The 17,500-nt window shown below is 44.8% G+C and overlaps 1 protein-coding gene across 1 annotated transcript in view; it reads left to right on the top strand.

The window, feature by feature from the left end:
* The window catches only part of ephb4b (eph receptor B4b), a 41,514-nt gene that overhangs the window by 806 nt on the left and 23,208 nt on the right, over positions 1-17,500 (top strand). Inside the window, 6 exon segments of the mRNA XM_083789298.1 lie at positions 1-211; positions 10,866-10,936; positions 11,295-11,437; positions 13,137-13,269; positions 15,081-15,311; positions 16,313-16,475. The exon segment at positions 1-211 is cut by the window's left edge and continues 806 nt beyond it. Coding sequence (XP_083645424.1) covers positions 130-211; positions 10,866-10,936; positions 11,295-11,437; positions 13,137-13,269; positions 15,081-15,311; positions 16,313-16,475 — 823 coding nt within the window. The 5' untranslated portion in view covers positions 1-129.

The raw sequence follows: 17,500 nt of genomic DNA on the forward strand, positions 1-17,500 counted from the left end.
AGGAGGATCGATACATTGATCATTTATCGATAACATTGGACACGGTTGGAGTGGTTTTTTTGCGCGTGACGGTGACACCCGGCGTGGTTGCCTAGGAAACGGAGTTTTAGCGTCAGTCTGGCGGCGGTGATGATGATGATGATGATGATGATAATAATGAAGATGCTGGTGGCGGCGCTGTTGATGACGTCACGGTGTTCTGCAGAAGAAGGTGAGTGAGACAGGCGTGTGTGTGTGTGTGTGTGTGTGTGTGTGTGTGTGTGTGTGTGTGTGTGTGTGTGTGTGTGTGTGAGAGAGAGAGAGAGAGAGAGAGAGATGCTAGGGCAACTGGCTGAATGAGCTTTCATCATACTGTACCCCTGAAAAGATACTGTACAATGTAAGAAGAAGGCCTGCTACTTTTGAAAAGATATGGGGCAGGTTCTTTGAGGTTCTACCTTGAATATCTCCTCTGGGTTGATTTAGTTTTAGTTTTTTTATTTATATTGTTATTTTCATGTATTTATCCGAGTTGTTGCTGTCAAGAGGTGTTGTGTACAATACAGAGTAATGAGAGCTGTGTAGTTTTCCTTTCTGGGGTTGGGGTGGGGGGGGGTTGTTTTTACAGTTTTTGTCTTTTCTTTTTTGAGTTTGTCTTGTCTTGTTTTTTTTTTAAAAGGAAAATAAATCATGTAACTCGTTGTTAATATCTGCATTATCAATAAATAAATCTTAAAAAAAGAAAAAAAAGAGATGCTAGGGCAGTGTGGTTCTCCTCAAAGTGTGGTCCAGGGACCCCCAGGGCCCGGTCCACCTCGAGGACAGCAACCCAAATATAAAATGTCTGCTATTTTTCCCCTAAACTTATCGAATAGTTTGAGAGCAATCATTTAGTGTTGTAAATGGTGCATTTATATAGCACTTATATGCAAGGCTCATTACATATAGGTTGTGCATTTAATACACATTCACGCACGCATGCACACATGCACCCACACACACACACACACACACACACACACACACACACACACACACACACACACACACACACACAAACCCCTAAACCCCTTATCCCTAAACTCCTTTTTTTTATATACTATTTTGAAAAACATTTTTGAAGTTCAAATCAAAACATAGTTCAACTAGCCAATCTACATTGACATGCTGTGAGCTTGTAGACTGGCCATTTAACTATTAAAAAATGTTTAGCAAAATAGTAAAAAATAAGTTTAGGGATAAGGGGTTTAGCTGTGACGAAAATGGAGCCCTTAGTGTTTTATTTAGCTGCCAGGGGCAGGTGGGCAACCCTTGGTGTTTTATTTACTTGCCAGGGGCAGGTGGGCAACCCCCATTCTGACCTGAGATCAGATTCATACGAGGTTTCCACTGGACACACACTGGTCTGATTAACTGCCAACGCCTGTTTAGTGTCAACGCCTGGTCTATCGATAGATATCGATATCGATATAAAATATAAATGTAATGAATGAATGGGCTCTATCATAAGCTTGGTAAATGGTGCATTTATATAGCGCCTTTATCCAAGGCGCTTTACAGAGATTGTGCATTACATTCACCCATTCACACACACACACACACACACACATTCATACACTGATGGCAGCGGAAACCATGCAAGGCACCAACTAGCACATCGGGAGCAATTAGGGGTTCAGTGTCTTGCTCAAGGACACTTTGACAGTAACTCTGGGGGGAGCCCGGGTTCGAACTAGCAACCTTACGGTTAACATCCAGGCACTCTACCCCTGAGCCACCACCGCCGCCTAAGCTTCACTAGTAGAAAAAGGAATGTGGTGTCAGCTCTCTGTCCTAAATGTGATCTAAATTTACTGACCCATCATAATGCATTGTGAGCTTGTAGATCTGCTATTTTAAAAATGTTGAAAACCTTAAATGGGACATTCTGCACAATGAGTACTTTTACTTTTGGTACTGTAAGTACATTTTGATGCCAATATGTGTATACTTGTAATCAAGTACCTTTTGAATTCTGCAAAACATTTGAGTACTTTTCCCACCACTGTACCTGCTTCTACACTGAATAATAATTACAGACAGTTTGGTGTCTGAGCATCTGATAATAACAGTGTTTCATTTCATCATAACAATAATCATTATTATTATTATTATTATTATTACATTACACTGTGTCATTGTTGGATATGTGTGTGTGTGTGTGTGTGTGCGAGCGAGCGTGTGTGTCTGACTGTGTGTGTTTGTTTGCGTTTGCTCGTGTGGAAAATGTAGGTTTTGTCTTTGGTGGAGGAAGTAGACACACACGATTACAGGATCTTGGTTTGGCGAGGGATTATCGACAGGAAGATAGACACACACACGCACGCACGCACACACACACACACACACACACACACACACACACACGTGCAGTAAGTGCTTGGTAGTTACAGTTAATAACATATTTGATATGTGTTTGAATCAGCATTGTGTGTGTGAGAGAGAGAGAGAGAGAGAGAGAGAGAGAGAGAGAGAGAGAATGCAATTTAAGGGTGCGTTCGGATATAGGCAGATTATAGGGTCAGGGTAACCCTATTAATTAGCGCACTGCCAATACACACTAATAGGCGAGTGCGCTCCCGGTGCGCATTTCCCAACGCACCCTTGTACTAACTAGAGTGTGCTCGCATCCATCGCGTGTCATTTTGAACGAGGGCAGACAGCGATGTATCTTTGTCATTTTGAACGAGGGCAGACAGCGATGTATCTTTGTCATTTTGAACGAGGGCAGACAGCGATTCTCAGACCAGCGCATCATACACAGGGAAAGCAAACCACGGAGCTCGGTTGAAAACACAGGGGTAAATGGTTATCCAAGGGGCTTTACATAGATTGTGCATTACATTCACACATTCATACAGCGATGGCGGCGGAAACCATGCAAGGCACCAACCAGCACATCAGGAGCAATTAGGGGTTCAGTGTCTTGCTCAAGGACACTTACTCTGGGGGAGCCCGGGTTCTAACTGGCAACCTTGCGGTCACCATGCAGCCACTCTATACCCCTGAGCCACCGCGGTCTGTGACGTATCGGAGCTGGATTGAATGAAAACGCCGGGGTAGTGTGGGTCAGTGGCGTATCGCTGGCCGCGGAGCACGGGCCTAGGCAGGGGTAGTGTGGGTCAGTGGCGTATCGCTGGCCGCGGAGCATGGGCCTAGGCAGGGGTAGTGTGGGTCAGTGGCGTATCGCTGGCCGCGGAGCATGGGCCTAGGCAGGGGTAGTGTGGGTCAGTGGCGTATCGCTGGCCGCGGAGCACGGGCCTAGGCAGCACTTCGGCATGGTGCGCCACGTTTGTTTTGCTGAACTGAACTGAACTACGCACGAAGTTGTGCCCTCAACGAGTCACGACTTGTTACCGACCAGCTCAAATGTATAATAACAGATTAGCCCCAGGCAGATTGAGTCTGGCCCCCTTTCAATTGTGGGAGGACTTTGCGGCCGAAGTGGTGACAAGCCAACCAGATTCGTCTGGAACCAGGCTAGGGCCCAGTGTCCCAGGTATCCAACCGGGGCCCAGTATGCTCATATCGCGCCACTCGGTGGCGCGATATGAGCTTGTAGGTCTGCTATTTTTAAATAGCTAAAGCACGACATGATGCTAACACCAAAATGGGTTCCCGTACAGAATGGGTTTAATAGTATCGCTACACGAGGCTAAAACTGAGCTATATTGATTGATTGATTGATTGATTGATTGAATAGTCCATTAGTCATAAATGAACAGAGTACACTTAGTCAAACACTTATTCCAAAAGGGATAGCACCAAAAAAAAAGAAACGTCCTTGCAGTGCTTGTTTCCATTTAGGCCCCATGCAATCAATTCATAGACATTTCCTAACGATCTGTCCACGGATTACAATCAACCCAAGGAGATTTTGAAAACATGGACCAATGATGACAAAACAAACTCCCATATCTGTTGGGTGAAGTACAACTATGTACAAATTCAACATATCTCGCGGGCGAAGTACAACAATGTGCAAACACAGCAGCATGATTCGTGAGCTGCTGTGATAGGAGAAGGATATCAAATGGAACACAACCACCCGGCTAAAGACTAATCATTTTGTGTATATTCCTGCATCGCATTGTTCCACTTTTGCTTTGGCAATGTAAATGTTTTCTCAAGCCAATAAAGCTCCTTTGAATTTAATTGAGACAGAGAGAATGTAGTTTAGATATCAAGTTATGTTGTAGACACATATATTTATTTATATTTATTTAATGATAATGCAAACATCATCATTCAAAACACAGAATTACAGAATCATTCAATTCCAGTTAACCAAAATGATTTTCAGCAGTACTGGCGAACACAAAATACTCTTTGTTAAAATTTGTGTTGATCAGTTTAACATCACCCAGTAACCAAATTCTTGGATCATGTGGTTATTACCGTACTTCAATCTCTATGATATCAGAGACATGATGAACTTCCAGTAATCAACCAGAAGTGGGCAGCTCCATAACATATGTAATATGTTATCTTACATCTTTGGCACGTCCGGGGAAATACTCCTATCAATCTTGTGTAACCTGAGCGGGGGAAAAGTAAGTAATGAAAAATGTTAAATTGCATCTGTCTATGTTTGGTGGAAATCAGAACCCTCGGAGCCCTCTCTAAAATGTCAGGTGATTTTCGATCTGGCATCCTATAGTGTTTATATTTAACTTTTACTCGTAACAGAGTAGTTCTAGATTGCAGCATTGATACTTTTACTTAAGTAAAACAATTGAGTACTTTATCCAACACTGGTATTCAGAGCATTATGGTTCAAACTACAAAACTGTATTTCAATTATTTCATTGATTGTGATGATTATTACGTTCATGTATTTTTATTATGTAGTTGTAATTGAGATAGCCGGAGCAGGCTTTGGCGCCGTTTAGACTGTGTGTGTGTGTGTGTGTGTGTGTGTTTGCGTGGTGTGTGTGTGTGTGTGCACGACTGCGCGTGCGTGTTATGAGTCAGTGTGGTTGTGTTTACATGACAACATTCGCTGATAACACTTACACTATTGCCTCACAACAGTGTGTGTGTGTGTGTGTGTGTGTGTGTGTGACTGTGTGTGTGTATGTGGTTTTGGGGGCTTTACGTTAATTAGAAGTTCTGTTGAGAGGAACCAGCAGATCACAGTCACACACACACACACACACACACACACACACACACACACACACACACACACACACACACACACTATGAATAGAATAGAGTACAACAATGGAACAATCATCGTGTCTTCCGCTGTCCTCGGAAAGAAGGAGGGATGATTCTGTTTCTGTCTGTCTGTCTGTCTGTCTGTCTGTCTGTCTGTCTGTCTGTCTGTCTGTCTGTCTGTCTGTCTGTCTGTCTGTCTGTCTGTCTGTCTGTCTGTCTGTCTGTCTGTCTGTCTGTCTGTCTGTCTGTCTGTCTGTCTGTCTGTCTGTCTGTCTGTCTGTCTGGCCTGCCTGCCTAGCTGTGTGTTAATTTACAATTTACATCAATACATCAGATACATACATACATACATACAAACATACATACAACTATGAATAGAGTGCTATGTCTACATGAAATGCTGTCTAAGTTACATAAGTTGAGCCTTTGCATACTCATGTAATGTCATCAAGGCTAGGGCAAGTGATACGGGCTAAGATGGAGTCTGAAGATGTTTTCAGACTACGGTGGAAGATTGGGAGTGAGTCTGCAGTTCTGATTGCAATGGGAAGTGCATTCCATACTTTTGGAGCCAGAAGGTAGAAGAATCTAGTGTTCTCCAGGGGGTTTTAAGGGAGAAGAGTCTAGGTCCAGGACATGTGGAGCGTTGTCCAGGGTGTTTTAGAGAAGGGAGAAGAGTCTGGGACGTGTGGAGTGTTGTCTAGGGTGTTTTAGAGAAGGGAGAAGAGTCTGGGACGTGTGGAGTGTTGTCCAGGGTGTTTTAGAGAAGGGAGAAGAGTCTGGGACGTGTGGAGTGTTGTCCAGGGTGTTTTAGAGAAGGGAGAAGAGTCTGGGACGTGTGGAGTGTTGTCCAGGGTGTTTTAGAGAAGGGAGAAGAGTCTGGGACGTGTGGAGCGTTGTCCAGGGTGTTTTAGAGAAGGGAGAAGAGTCTGGGACGTATGGAGCGTTGTCCAGGGTGTTTTAGAGAAGGGAGAAGAGTCTGGGACGTGTGGAGTGTTGTCTAGGGTATTTTAGAGAAGGGAGAAGAGTCTGGGACGTGTGGAGTGTTGTCTAGGGTATTTTAGAGAAGGGAGAAGAGTCTGGGACGTGTGGAGCATTGTCTAGGGTATTTTAGAGAAGGGAGAAGAGTCTGGGACGTGTGGAGTGTTGTCCAGGGTGTTTTAGAGAAGGGAGAAGAGTCTGGGACGTGTGGAGTGTTGTCCAGGGTGTTTTAGAGAAGGGAGAAGAGTCTGGGACGTGTGGAGTGTTGTCCAGGGTGTTTTAGAGAAGGGAGAAGAGTCTGGGACGTGTGGAGTGTTGTCCAGGGTGTTTTAGAGAAGGGAGAAGAGTCTGGGACGTGTGGAGCGTTGTCCAGGGTGTTTTAGAGAAGGGAGAAGAGTCTGGGACGTGTGGAGTGTTGTCCAGGGTGTTTTAGAGAAGGGAGAAGAGTCTGGGACGTGTGGAGCGTTGTCCAGGGTGTTTTAGAGAAGGGAGAAGAGTCTGGGACGTATGGAGTGTTGTCCAGGGTGTTTTAGAGAAGGGAGAAGAGTCTGGGACGTGTGGAGTGTTGTCCAGGGTGTTTTAGAGAAGGGAGAAGAGTCTGGGACGTGTGGAGCACTGTCCCGGCTGTTTTCGTGAAGGTTCTGCCAGCTTCCCTGGGTTGGCTGATCTGAGTAATATGAAGATATGGGTGTTGAGGGTGCCATACCCTTGGTTGCTTTGAATGCCAGCATCAGAGTTTTTTACTCTGTGCGGGCAGCAACTGGGAGCCAATGGAGGGAGCGGAGAAGGGGGGAGAATTTTGTCTGGTTGAAGACCAAGTGGTCTGTCTGTCTGTCTGTCTGTCTGACAGAAAATTACCGAAAATAGCAGATCTACAAGCCCACATTGTGCTGCGACGTGTTGAGAGCTTGTAGATCTGCTATTTTCACGGCACGACCCGCATTCTTTTGCTACTGAAGTCGTACGACATGGATTTCTACACACAGGACAAATTCTCTCAATGCAAAATGTTGCGTTCAAGTTCAGGAGAGTTTGGGAATACTTTGGGAATCCCTGAATACTGCGTTCGAATTGCATTTCTTTAAATGCTCCATTCATGGTCTGGAGAGGGCATCCCGGACTTACTGTAAATCACGCTGGATTAAGAGCGTCTGATGAATGCCTAAATTGTAAATTCTAAAACGGTTAGTCCCAATACTTGACTCTGATTGGCTGGTTGCCGTCACGTGACCGGTTTAATTTACACCGATAACCCACACCTTCAATCACTTTATATCATTCGCAGCTGATTCCGCATCTCCGTTGCTGTACTGGGGAAGGCGAGCGCTTGATTTCCTTACAAACCCATGCCGTGCGGGCGTCTAAGCACCGCCCGGCTCATACCATACGACTGTGAATGTGTGGCTTCAGGCAGCCCCATAAAGACATCAAGCGCTATTCTCCCGTCGCATATGTTTGTAACCGTTTTAGAAAAGCAATAAGCCACTGGAGGCCCCAGCTTACCGGGTATTTTACAATGGCTGGGAGGGTAGAAGACCCTCGGCTGCGCCTCAGGTCTGCCTACGCCCCCCAGCCATTGTAAAATACCCGGTAACCAGAGACCTCTCGTGGTTTATTGCTTAATTGTATCCTAGCCATCCCTGGATGGGACTGCAGAGTGCATTCCTCTCCACCCAAAGCGACACACAGTAAACATTGTTTGTCAGAATTATGAAAGTTTATTAAAAGTAACTTTAGTTTATGTTGGAAAGAATGGAACACAGACGTGCGCGCGCACGCACACACACGCGCACACACACACACACACACACACACACACACACACACACACACACACACACACACACGCTATAAACAGTGATAAGCGTTTATGATCAGGATACGGAAATTGGTGGGATGTTTACACAAGACACCCGTTGTGTGTGTGTGTGTGTGTGTGTGTGTGTGTGTGTGTGTGTGTGTGTGTGTGTGTGTGTGTGTGTGTGTGTGTGTGTGTGTGTGTGTGAGAGGTAGAAAAGGTTTATAGGACACACATTTTTCAAACCCCTGTCGGATCACCCCACCCATCCCACACACGTTACTAATCAGCTTCAGAATCAGCAGCTGTGTGTGTGTGTGTGTGTGTGTGTGTGTGTGTGTGTGTGTGTGTGTGTGTGTGTGTGTGTGTGTGTGTGTGTGTGTGCAGAGCTGCTGCTGACCATTTGGGTGTCCTATGCATGATATGTTTGTGCGTACTGTGTGACACATAAGCCTATAGCGGCGGCACTGGGTGTGTGTGTGTGTGTGTGTGTGTGTGCGGCTGTGCGTGTGTGCGCACATGTGTGTCTAACACTAAACAGCATTGCTATTTCTTTAGAAGCTTGGAAAATATTTTGTGGTTAGGGCCCATGAGGAATATCTCTCTCTCTCTCTCTCTCTCTCTCTCTCTCTCTCTCTCTCTCTCTCTCTCTCTCTCCCTCTCTCTCTCTCTCTCTCTCTCTCTCTCTCCTCTCTCTCTCTCTCTCTCTCTCTCTCTCTCTCTCTCTCTCTCTCTCTCTCTCTCTCTCTCTCTCCTCCTCTCTCTCTCTCTCTCTCTCTCCTCTCTCTCTCTCTCTCTCTCCTCTCTCTCTCTCTCTCTCTCTCTCTCTCTCTCTCTCTCTCTCTCTCTCTCTCTCTCTCTCTCTCTCTCCAACATCCTTAACTTCCATCATTGTATCCTTAAGCACATTAGTATTTTCCCCATCGATGATGTCACGCAAGGTTTCAAGGCAAGGTTTCTGAACCAATGAGACACAGAGAGAGTGGACAGAAATGATGATGTCACTGGTAGGCAAGGTTTCTGAACCAATGAGACACAGAGAGAGTGGACAGAAATGATGATGTCACTGGTAGGCAAGGTTTCTGAACCAATGAGAATACATACAGAGAGAGTATAGACAGAAATCATGTCATATTATTAAGAGCATTCTATTCCTACATCAGCAGTACTTAATTAGTAATCAAAGCGAACCCTTTGGAACCAGGGGGTGAGCGAGTGAGTGACGTCAGTCCCAGTGTCATGTCTCGAGGCACAGGAGCAGTGTCACCTAACAAAGAAATGTTTACTTTACCTTGTTGACCCAAAATAATGACCTCAGTCTTACTCTCGTTGAGGGTGAGAAAATTACACACACACACACACACACACACACACACACACACACACACACACACAGGTGGGCCGCCGCCTGGCCCTGGTGACAGCTTCACACACACACACACACACACACACACACACACACAGGTGGGCCGCCCTGGTGACAGCTTCCGCAGCTGTTTGCGTGTGAGTGGTGCGCGTGTACGTGTGTGCATGTGTGCGTGTGTGTGTGTGTGTGTGTGTGTGTGTGTGTGTGTGTGTGTAATTTTCTCACCCTCAACAAGAGTAAGACTGAGGTCATTATTTTGGGTCAACAGTCAGCCCCTTCCCTTGCCACCTTAGGACCCCTCAGTGCTAAACATCACACCCCAAATCTGGGTGTGATTTTCAACGCTTGATTATTGTAATGCGCTATATATATATATATATATATATATATATATATATATATATATATATAGGCATGGACCAGTCCACCCTCAGACGTCTGCAGATTCAGTTGCCTTCATCTCCCTTATAGCGAGGCGCCGCATTCTGCTTCACTGGAAAAACCCTAACCCCCCTGCCACGACATCCTGGCTAAAAGACCTGGCATCCTTTATTCACCTAGAAAAAATTAAATTCTCAACTAGAGGCTCATTGAATAACTTCTCTAGAACCTGGGACCCTTTTCTTTTACATATTAATTCTTTAACTGCAATTGATTAATTCCCCTCTCTTCCTTAGCTCATATTATATGGTCATCTCTTGCCTACAAGTTTCTTTCCCAATCTTTTTTTTTTTTTTTTTTAAGTATTGTTTAGTATCGTACATTTCTCTATAAGTCTATTCTCCCCTCAGGGCTAGCGGGTGGGTGGGTGGGTGGGTATGTGTTATTGTCAGTTTTGTTTTGTCTTGGATGGTGTTGTTTTTGTTGTTTTTGTTTTGTTTTGTTCTGTTTTGTTTTGTGCACTATGTTCCTTGTATGTCTTGTATTTAAAAAAATGGAAAAAACCCAATAAAACATTATATATATATAAAAAAAAAAGAAGACGTCTGCAGCTTGTACAAAATGCCGCTGCTCGCCTCCTCACTGGTACGAGGAGGCGTGATCATATCACTCCCATCCTTGCCTCACTCCACTGGCTACCTGTTAAATTCAGAATTGATTTTAAGATTGTATTATTTGTTTTTAAAGCCCTAAATGGTTTGCCCCCCCCCCTGTATTCATCGGTCCTCATGGACCCATGCTCCCCAGCCAGGGCCCCCGAGGTCAGCTGACCAGTGGCTCCTGACCGGGCCCAATTCTAATTACAGGTCCAGAGGAGACAAGTCTGACCGCTCATTAGAGGCTTTTAAGTCTTAAAACACATCTTTTCTCCCTGGCATTCAATGTTGTTTGACCTAATTAACCTGTCTAGATACTTGTGCTGCTGCCATGTTGTTTTACTATAGTGTTTGTGTTGATTGTATGCTTGTTATATGATCGTGTACAGCACTTTGGTTGACCTTCTGGTCTTTGTAAATGTGGTCTGTAAATAATCTCTGGGTTGATCTTTGGGTTGGTTCAAACTCACTCTCTCTCTGTCTCTCTATGTCTCTCTATCAGAGGTGGTGATGAACACCAAACTGGAAACATCAGACCTAAGATGGACAAGCTACCCTGCTGACGACCCACAGGTACGCACACACACACAGTCACACACGCACTCATTTATCCCATTCTGACCTGAGATCAGATTCATACGAGGTTTCCGCCGGACACACACTGGTCCGATGAACCCATTCTGACCTGAGATCAGATTCTAGAAATGTCAGTCGCTCTTCGATTTTTCAAAAATAGCAGACCTACAAGCTCGTATCGCGCCACTCGGTGGCGCGATATGAGCTTGTAGATCTGCTATTTTTAAATAGCTAAAGCATAACATGATGCTGACACCAAAATGGGTGCCCGTTCAGAATGGGTTATTGAACTACAAACTGACATCATTCCAGAGCTCATTTCGTTGACTAAAACCATGTGATTTCCGTCTGTCAGTGGGAGGAGATGAGCGGATTGGACGACGAGGCCAACAGTGTACGGACCTATCAACTGTGCTCTCCGGACAGTGCTGCGTCCTATTGGCTGAGAACGGGCTGGATCCCTCGTAGCTCCGCCTCCGTCCTCTACGTAGAGATCCGGTTGGTTAATTTTTGATTGATTGATTGACAGCTTGCTTTGAACACTGTCTATTTGGTCCACTTCTATTGTTTGAATTCTATTGTTTGAATTTTATTGTTTATTGTTTGAATTCTGCTGTTAGAAAAAATGTTTTCTACAGTTTGATTTCTACTGTGTGAATTGTATTGTTTGAATTCTACTGTTTTGATTTCTATTGTTTGAATTATATTGTTTCTCCATAGTTTGAATTCTATTGTTTTATATGTTTTCTATTGTTTGAATTTGGAATTGTAGCCTGACAATTTTCGTTTAGTTTCTAGCTAGCTATTCAATATGATTTGACACAGATATCACATTATATTTATAACAATATTAAATATGATTTTATAAGATATTCCACATCAGTAAATATCGCAATAACAGCAATGTTGATGTCGGTTAGGGACTGGTCGATTTATAAAAAGTGTACCCCTGGAGGAAAATAGGATAGGGTTATGCCTTTCTCATCCCAGTCCAAGGGAATGTCAGCTAATTTTACTTTGAGTCCAATGGAGGGTCATACAAATTTGAATTGATAAAATAGTCAATAGTCAATCAATGTGACAATGACGGTCGTTAACAAGCAATTACAGTTGTCCTGATACTGTATCGATATCGGAAAGGTATCGTTATCGGCCCTTATCCCATTCTGACCTGAGATCAGATTCATACGAGGTTTCCACTGGACACACACACTGGTCTGATTAACCCCATTCTGACCTGAGATCAGATTCTAAAAAATGTCAGTCGTTCTTCGATTTTTCAAAAAATAGCAGACCTACAAGCTCGTAGCGCCGCGCGCCACTCGGTGGCGCGCTATGAGCTTGTAGATCTGCTATTTTTAAATAGCTAAAGCATAACATGATGCCAACGCCAAAATGGGTGCCCGTTCAGAATATGCCAGGCTAACCACCGATCCGACACAGGGGTAAGGGGGTCGACACTATGCCAGTCTAACCACCGATCCGACACAGGGGTAATAAGGGGTTGACACCATGGCAGGTAAATAAAATATTGGGGCACGTGGAGTTTGCTTTGGAGTTGCCCCAAACTGCAAGTGCACATTTGAATGAGGAGTCTGCTATCAACACAACACGAGATATATACAACACGTCAAATCAGAGAGAGAGAGAGAGAGAAAGAAAGCGTCTCAACAATGGTGATTGACACCTCTAGCCCATTCTGACCGGGCACCCATTTTGGTGTCAGCATCATGTTATGCTTTAGCTATTTAAAAATAGCAGATCTACAAGCTCATATCGCGCCACCGAGTGGCGCGATACGAGCTTGTAGGTCTGCTATTTTAGAAAAATCGAAGAGCGACTGACATTTTTAGAATCTGATCTCAGGTCAGAATGGGTTCATCAGACCAGTGTGTGTCCAGTGGAAACCTCGTATGAATCTGATCTCAGGTCAGAATGGGCTAGAGAGGGTTAATATTTTTTCATTCATCACTTGGGGTATGTAGTAGGTCTTTGATTATTCCCAGTCAGATGGAGGGTCATGGCATTTTATACCAGCGTACATACATTTTCTCCGGGGGTAAAACTTTTCCAAAATCAACCTGTACCTTATCGGCATCAGGCCAGAAATGTCACATGGGTTTAGATTCTATTGTTATAATTGTATTGTTTTAATAGTATTTGTTTTAATTGTATTGTATTAATTGTATTGTTTCAGGTTCACCATGATGGAGTGTTCGGGGTTAAATTCTCGTCATTGTAAAGAAACGTTTAACCTTTATTTCTATTCGTCCGACAAAGACGAGGCGACGCCCAATCACCCAGCCTGGATGGAGAACCCCTATAGCAAGGTACGTGCACGCACGCACGCACGCATGCACACACTCGCACACGCACACACACAGACACAGACACATATTCACACACCAATGGCGGAGGAAACCATGCAAGGCACCAACCTGCTCATCGGGAGCAATTGGGGGTTCAGAGGCTTTGCTCAAAGACACTAACTCTGGGGGAGGCGAGCATGGAATATTCAGCGGGTTTGAGTAAAAGGTGCGCTGTGATTGGCCAGTCGCTGTGATTGACAGCCTAAACCTACCCCTAAACCTATAACCTAAGGTATAAACCTATACCTAAACCAGGGGGGCAGTCAGACAGATATTTTGTGAAGCCTGAAACTCCTGAAAGTTCATATAATGGCCTGTTGTGGCGCTGTCACTGGACCCAAAAAAACCCCATAGCCCCATAGAAGTCCATGTATTTGGGCCCAACTTCACCTAGACTGTATTACCTTAATAAACATGGTCATGAATACTTTCTGCTTCCAGTCACTAGTTTAAAGTCTCATTTCTAATGTCATAATATTATTTTTGGTAAATGATGGTCCCATTTATAAAATAAATGACCATAAAGTCGCATATGTTCTGAGGGGCGTGGCTACCGTTACAGTCTATGATCGGGATTCCCCTCCCACTCGAGTCAAAATAAAAACCAACGGAGAAGAAGGGGGGAAGTCCCGCCTCGTTGTCTGGGCAGCCAATGGCCAGCTGGGCCCAAACGGAGCCAGCCAATGGCCAGCTGGGCCCAAACGGATCTAGAAAGATGGCGACTTACAGTGCAGGAATAACAGGCTTCATTTTACGTCCATGTTAGATCCGGGGAACGCTTTGTCCATATTCTTTACAGTCTATGACCTAAACCTAACCCAACTTTCTTCCCCCTGGGGGATTGTTCCTGGCAACACCTTATATTGTGTTGCATGCTTGGCGTTCCTGCGGTCTCCTTGCAAGTATACCGGTTGTTCCTGAGGTTGAATTCTCTACAAAACCCCTAACCTCAGTAAAACTATAAAAGTCGGTAAAACGCAGTGACCGGGTGGCGTCACTGCGTTTTACCGAGTCAGCATGCTCCTGGCCAGCAAGCAGGGGTCAGGGGTCAGGACCTGGACCAATTAGTGGGGTCAGGACCTGGACCAATTAGTGACGTCAGGGGTCAGGACCTGGACCAATTAGTGACGTCTCGATTTGGGGCCAAACATATCGTCCATAAAAATGCCAGATCGGTATCGGAGCGGTCTCAAAATAATACAGATTATTTAATCGGTTTTCACCAGCACATAAATCTACATTTAATTTGTGTACTCATCTCATTCCGTTGTGAAAACAGACACTTGGAAAAGTATTATTCTATTTATTGATTGATTGAATACTTTATTAACCCATTCTGAACGGGCACCCATTTTGGTGTCAGCATCATGTTATGCTTTAGCTATTTAAAAATAGCAGATCTACAAGCTCATATCGCGCCACCGAGTGGCGCGATACGAGCTTGTAGGTCTGCTATTTTTGAAAAATCGAAGAGCGACTGACATTTTTAGAATCTGATCTCGGGTCAGAATGGGTTCATCAGACCAGCGTGTGTCCAGTGGAAACCTCGTATGAATCTGATCTCAGGTCAGAATGGGTTAACAGGCTTTGGGCCAAGCCCCTATAGGGCTGTTTCCATTGTGGTCCTCTGTATAATATCGGAATCAGTCAGAATCGGTATCGGCAGATTTAACCCTGCAAATAATCGGATATCGGTCATAATTTCATAATCGTGCACCCCTAATTTGTAGTATATATATGTATATATATATTTTTTTCTACTATATTTCCAGGTGGATACGGTGGCAGCAGACCACCTCCTTCGTAGAGGAGGAGAGAGGAGGTCCAACGTGAAGACCTTCCGTCTAGGATCTCTGAAGCACAGAGGGTTCTATCTGGCCTTCCAGGGCCAGGGCGTCTGCATGGCCCTGCTGGCCATACGCGTGTACTACAAGAAGTGTCCCCAAATGACCAGAGCCTTCGCTAGCTTCCCCGAGACCGTCCCCCATTCCCTGGTCACGCAGGTAGGATTATTAACCCATTCTGACCTGAGATCAGATTCATACGAGGTTTCCGCCGGACACACACTGGTCTGATGAACCCATTCTGACCTGAGATCAGATTCTAAAAATGTCAGTCGTTCTTCGATTTTTCAAAAAATAGCAGACCTACAAGCTCGTATCGCGCCACTCGGTGGCGCGCTATGAGCTTGTAGATCTGCTATTTTTAAATAGCTAAAGCATGACATGATGCCGACACCAAAATGGGTGCCCGGTCAGAATGGGTTAAATATGATTTAATATCTATTAACTAACTGTTCCCCATTCCCTGGTCACGCAGGTATGGGTTTATTAAATATGATTTAATATTAAATATGATTCAATATCTATAACTGTTCCACTGTCCCTGATCACACAGGTAGGATTATTAAACATTATTAGTTATTTAATATTCCATATGATTAGTCATTACCCCCTAAATGTAATCTAGATCTTCCGCCGTAGTCTGAAAACCCACCCTCTTCAGACTCCATCTTGGCCCGTTAATTGAGTTTGAATGTTGTGTAGTCATAGCACATACTGTAAACGCTTAATTTCATTGTACAGATATTGTACTGTTAAAGACGATGTTACGTTCTTTTTTTTTTTTAAGATATTTTTTTTGCGGCTTACGCCTTTTATTGATTTTTGAAGGGACAGACAGTAGGCTGACAGGAAACGGGAGAGAGAGATGGGGGGGGAAGACATGCAGTAAAGGCCGTGTCGGGTCCGGGAGTCGAACCCGCGGCACACTGCGACTGGATTACCAGTCGGGTGCCCAGACCGTTACGCTACGGCCTGGGCCGATGTTACGTTCTTAACTTGCTTTCTATGTTTATATATTCTACTGTTAGACTTCTTTCACACATCCTAACTGTTCGTGTGTGTTCGTGTGTGTGTGTGTGCGTGTGTGTGTGTGTGTGTGTGTTCGTGTGTGTGTTCGTGTGTGTGTGTGTGTGTGTGTGTGTGTGCGTGCGTTCGTTCAGGCTCAGGGCGTGTGCGTGGAGAATGCCGTCACGCCCCCCGGCGAGCTGGCCACGCCTCCCAGCATGCTTTGCGGCGAGGACGGCCAGTGGGTGGGGCATCCGTCCACTTCCTGTTCCTGTCGGCCCGGTTACGAAGCCTCGGAGAGTGACCTGCGATGCAGAGGTAATAATAATAATAATAATCTATCTGCACCAAGTCTCTGTACAGTTCGACCCACCCACTTCAAATCCAACACACGTGTTCCACACCCCCACAGGGAGTGCAGTCAGTGGGGTAATAATTTAACCCTTGAGAGAATTAAATGAAACCAAATGGACCCTTAAACGTTTCCATTTGGTTTAATTTAAGTCCCCGGAACTTCCAGACCAACAGGAACGCGCCCAGGGTGCCGGCCCCGGTTCCGGGCGAGCCGCCGCCCTCGTCCGAAACGGTTGATAAATGACATAGCTACCGTGTGGGGGTCCCCAGGGGGCCCCTGTACTGTACTGATACACCTGGAATCATCACATATACAGTTAATATGTATGTGTGTGTTAGGCTGCACAACAGTGACACTTGGTTTTGAAAACCAACTGATGAATCTGATATGGACATTATGGACATATCAGTGATGAATCTGATATGGACATTAAGGACATATCACTGATGAATCTGATATGGACATTATGGACATATCACTGATGAATCTGATATGGACATTAAGGACATATCACTGATGAATCTGATATGGACATTATGGACATATCACTGATGAATCTGATATGGACATTATGGACATATCACTGATGAATCTGATATGGACATTATGGACATATCAGTCAGTTTTACAGACACAGCCTGGAGGTCTATCCAGAGCATAAGTTGGGACAGCTGTTTTACTATACAATGCGATCTGTGGTAACGTGCTCACGGTGAGATCCCTTGAGAAGATATCAGAGTTATTTACTAGTAGGCCTGGGAAAACAGAGCCTTTTTATTAGGGGTGCAAATGGATCCCCCCCCCCCCTACCAAATGCTATTTTCGTGCTCAGACACATGCAGCCAGCCAGGCACACACGAAGCTACTTAATGAAAAATGACATTCATGAAACAGACCATTGTCATCTCAGGGTCAGCCAATACGCTTCTGCTCTGTGTGTGTGTGTGTGTGTGTGTGTGTGTGTGTGTGTGTGTGTGTGTGTGTGTGT

This window comes from Protomyctophum parallelum (genome assembly GCF_964188405.1).
Source record: "Protomyctophum parallelum genome assembly, chromosome: 18".
Classification (NCBI taxonomy): domain Eukaryota; kingdom Metazoa; phylum Chordata; class Actinopteri; order Myctophiformes; family Myctophidae; genus Protomyctophum; species Protomyctophum parallelum.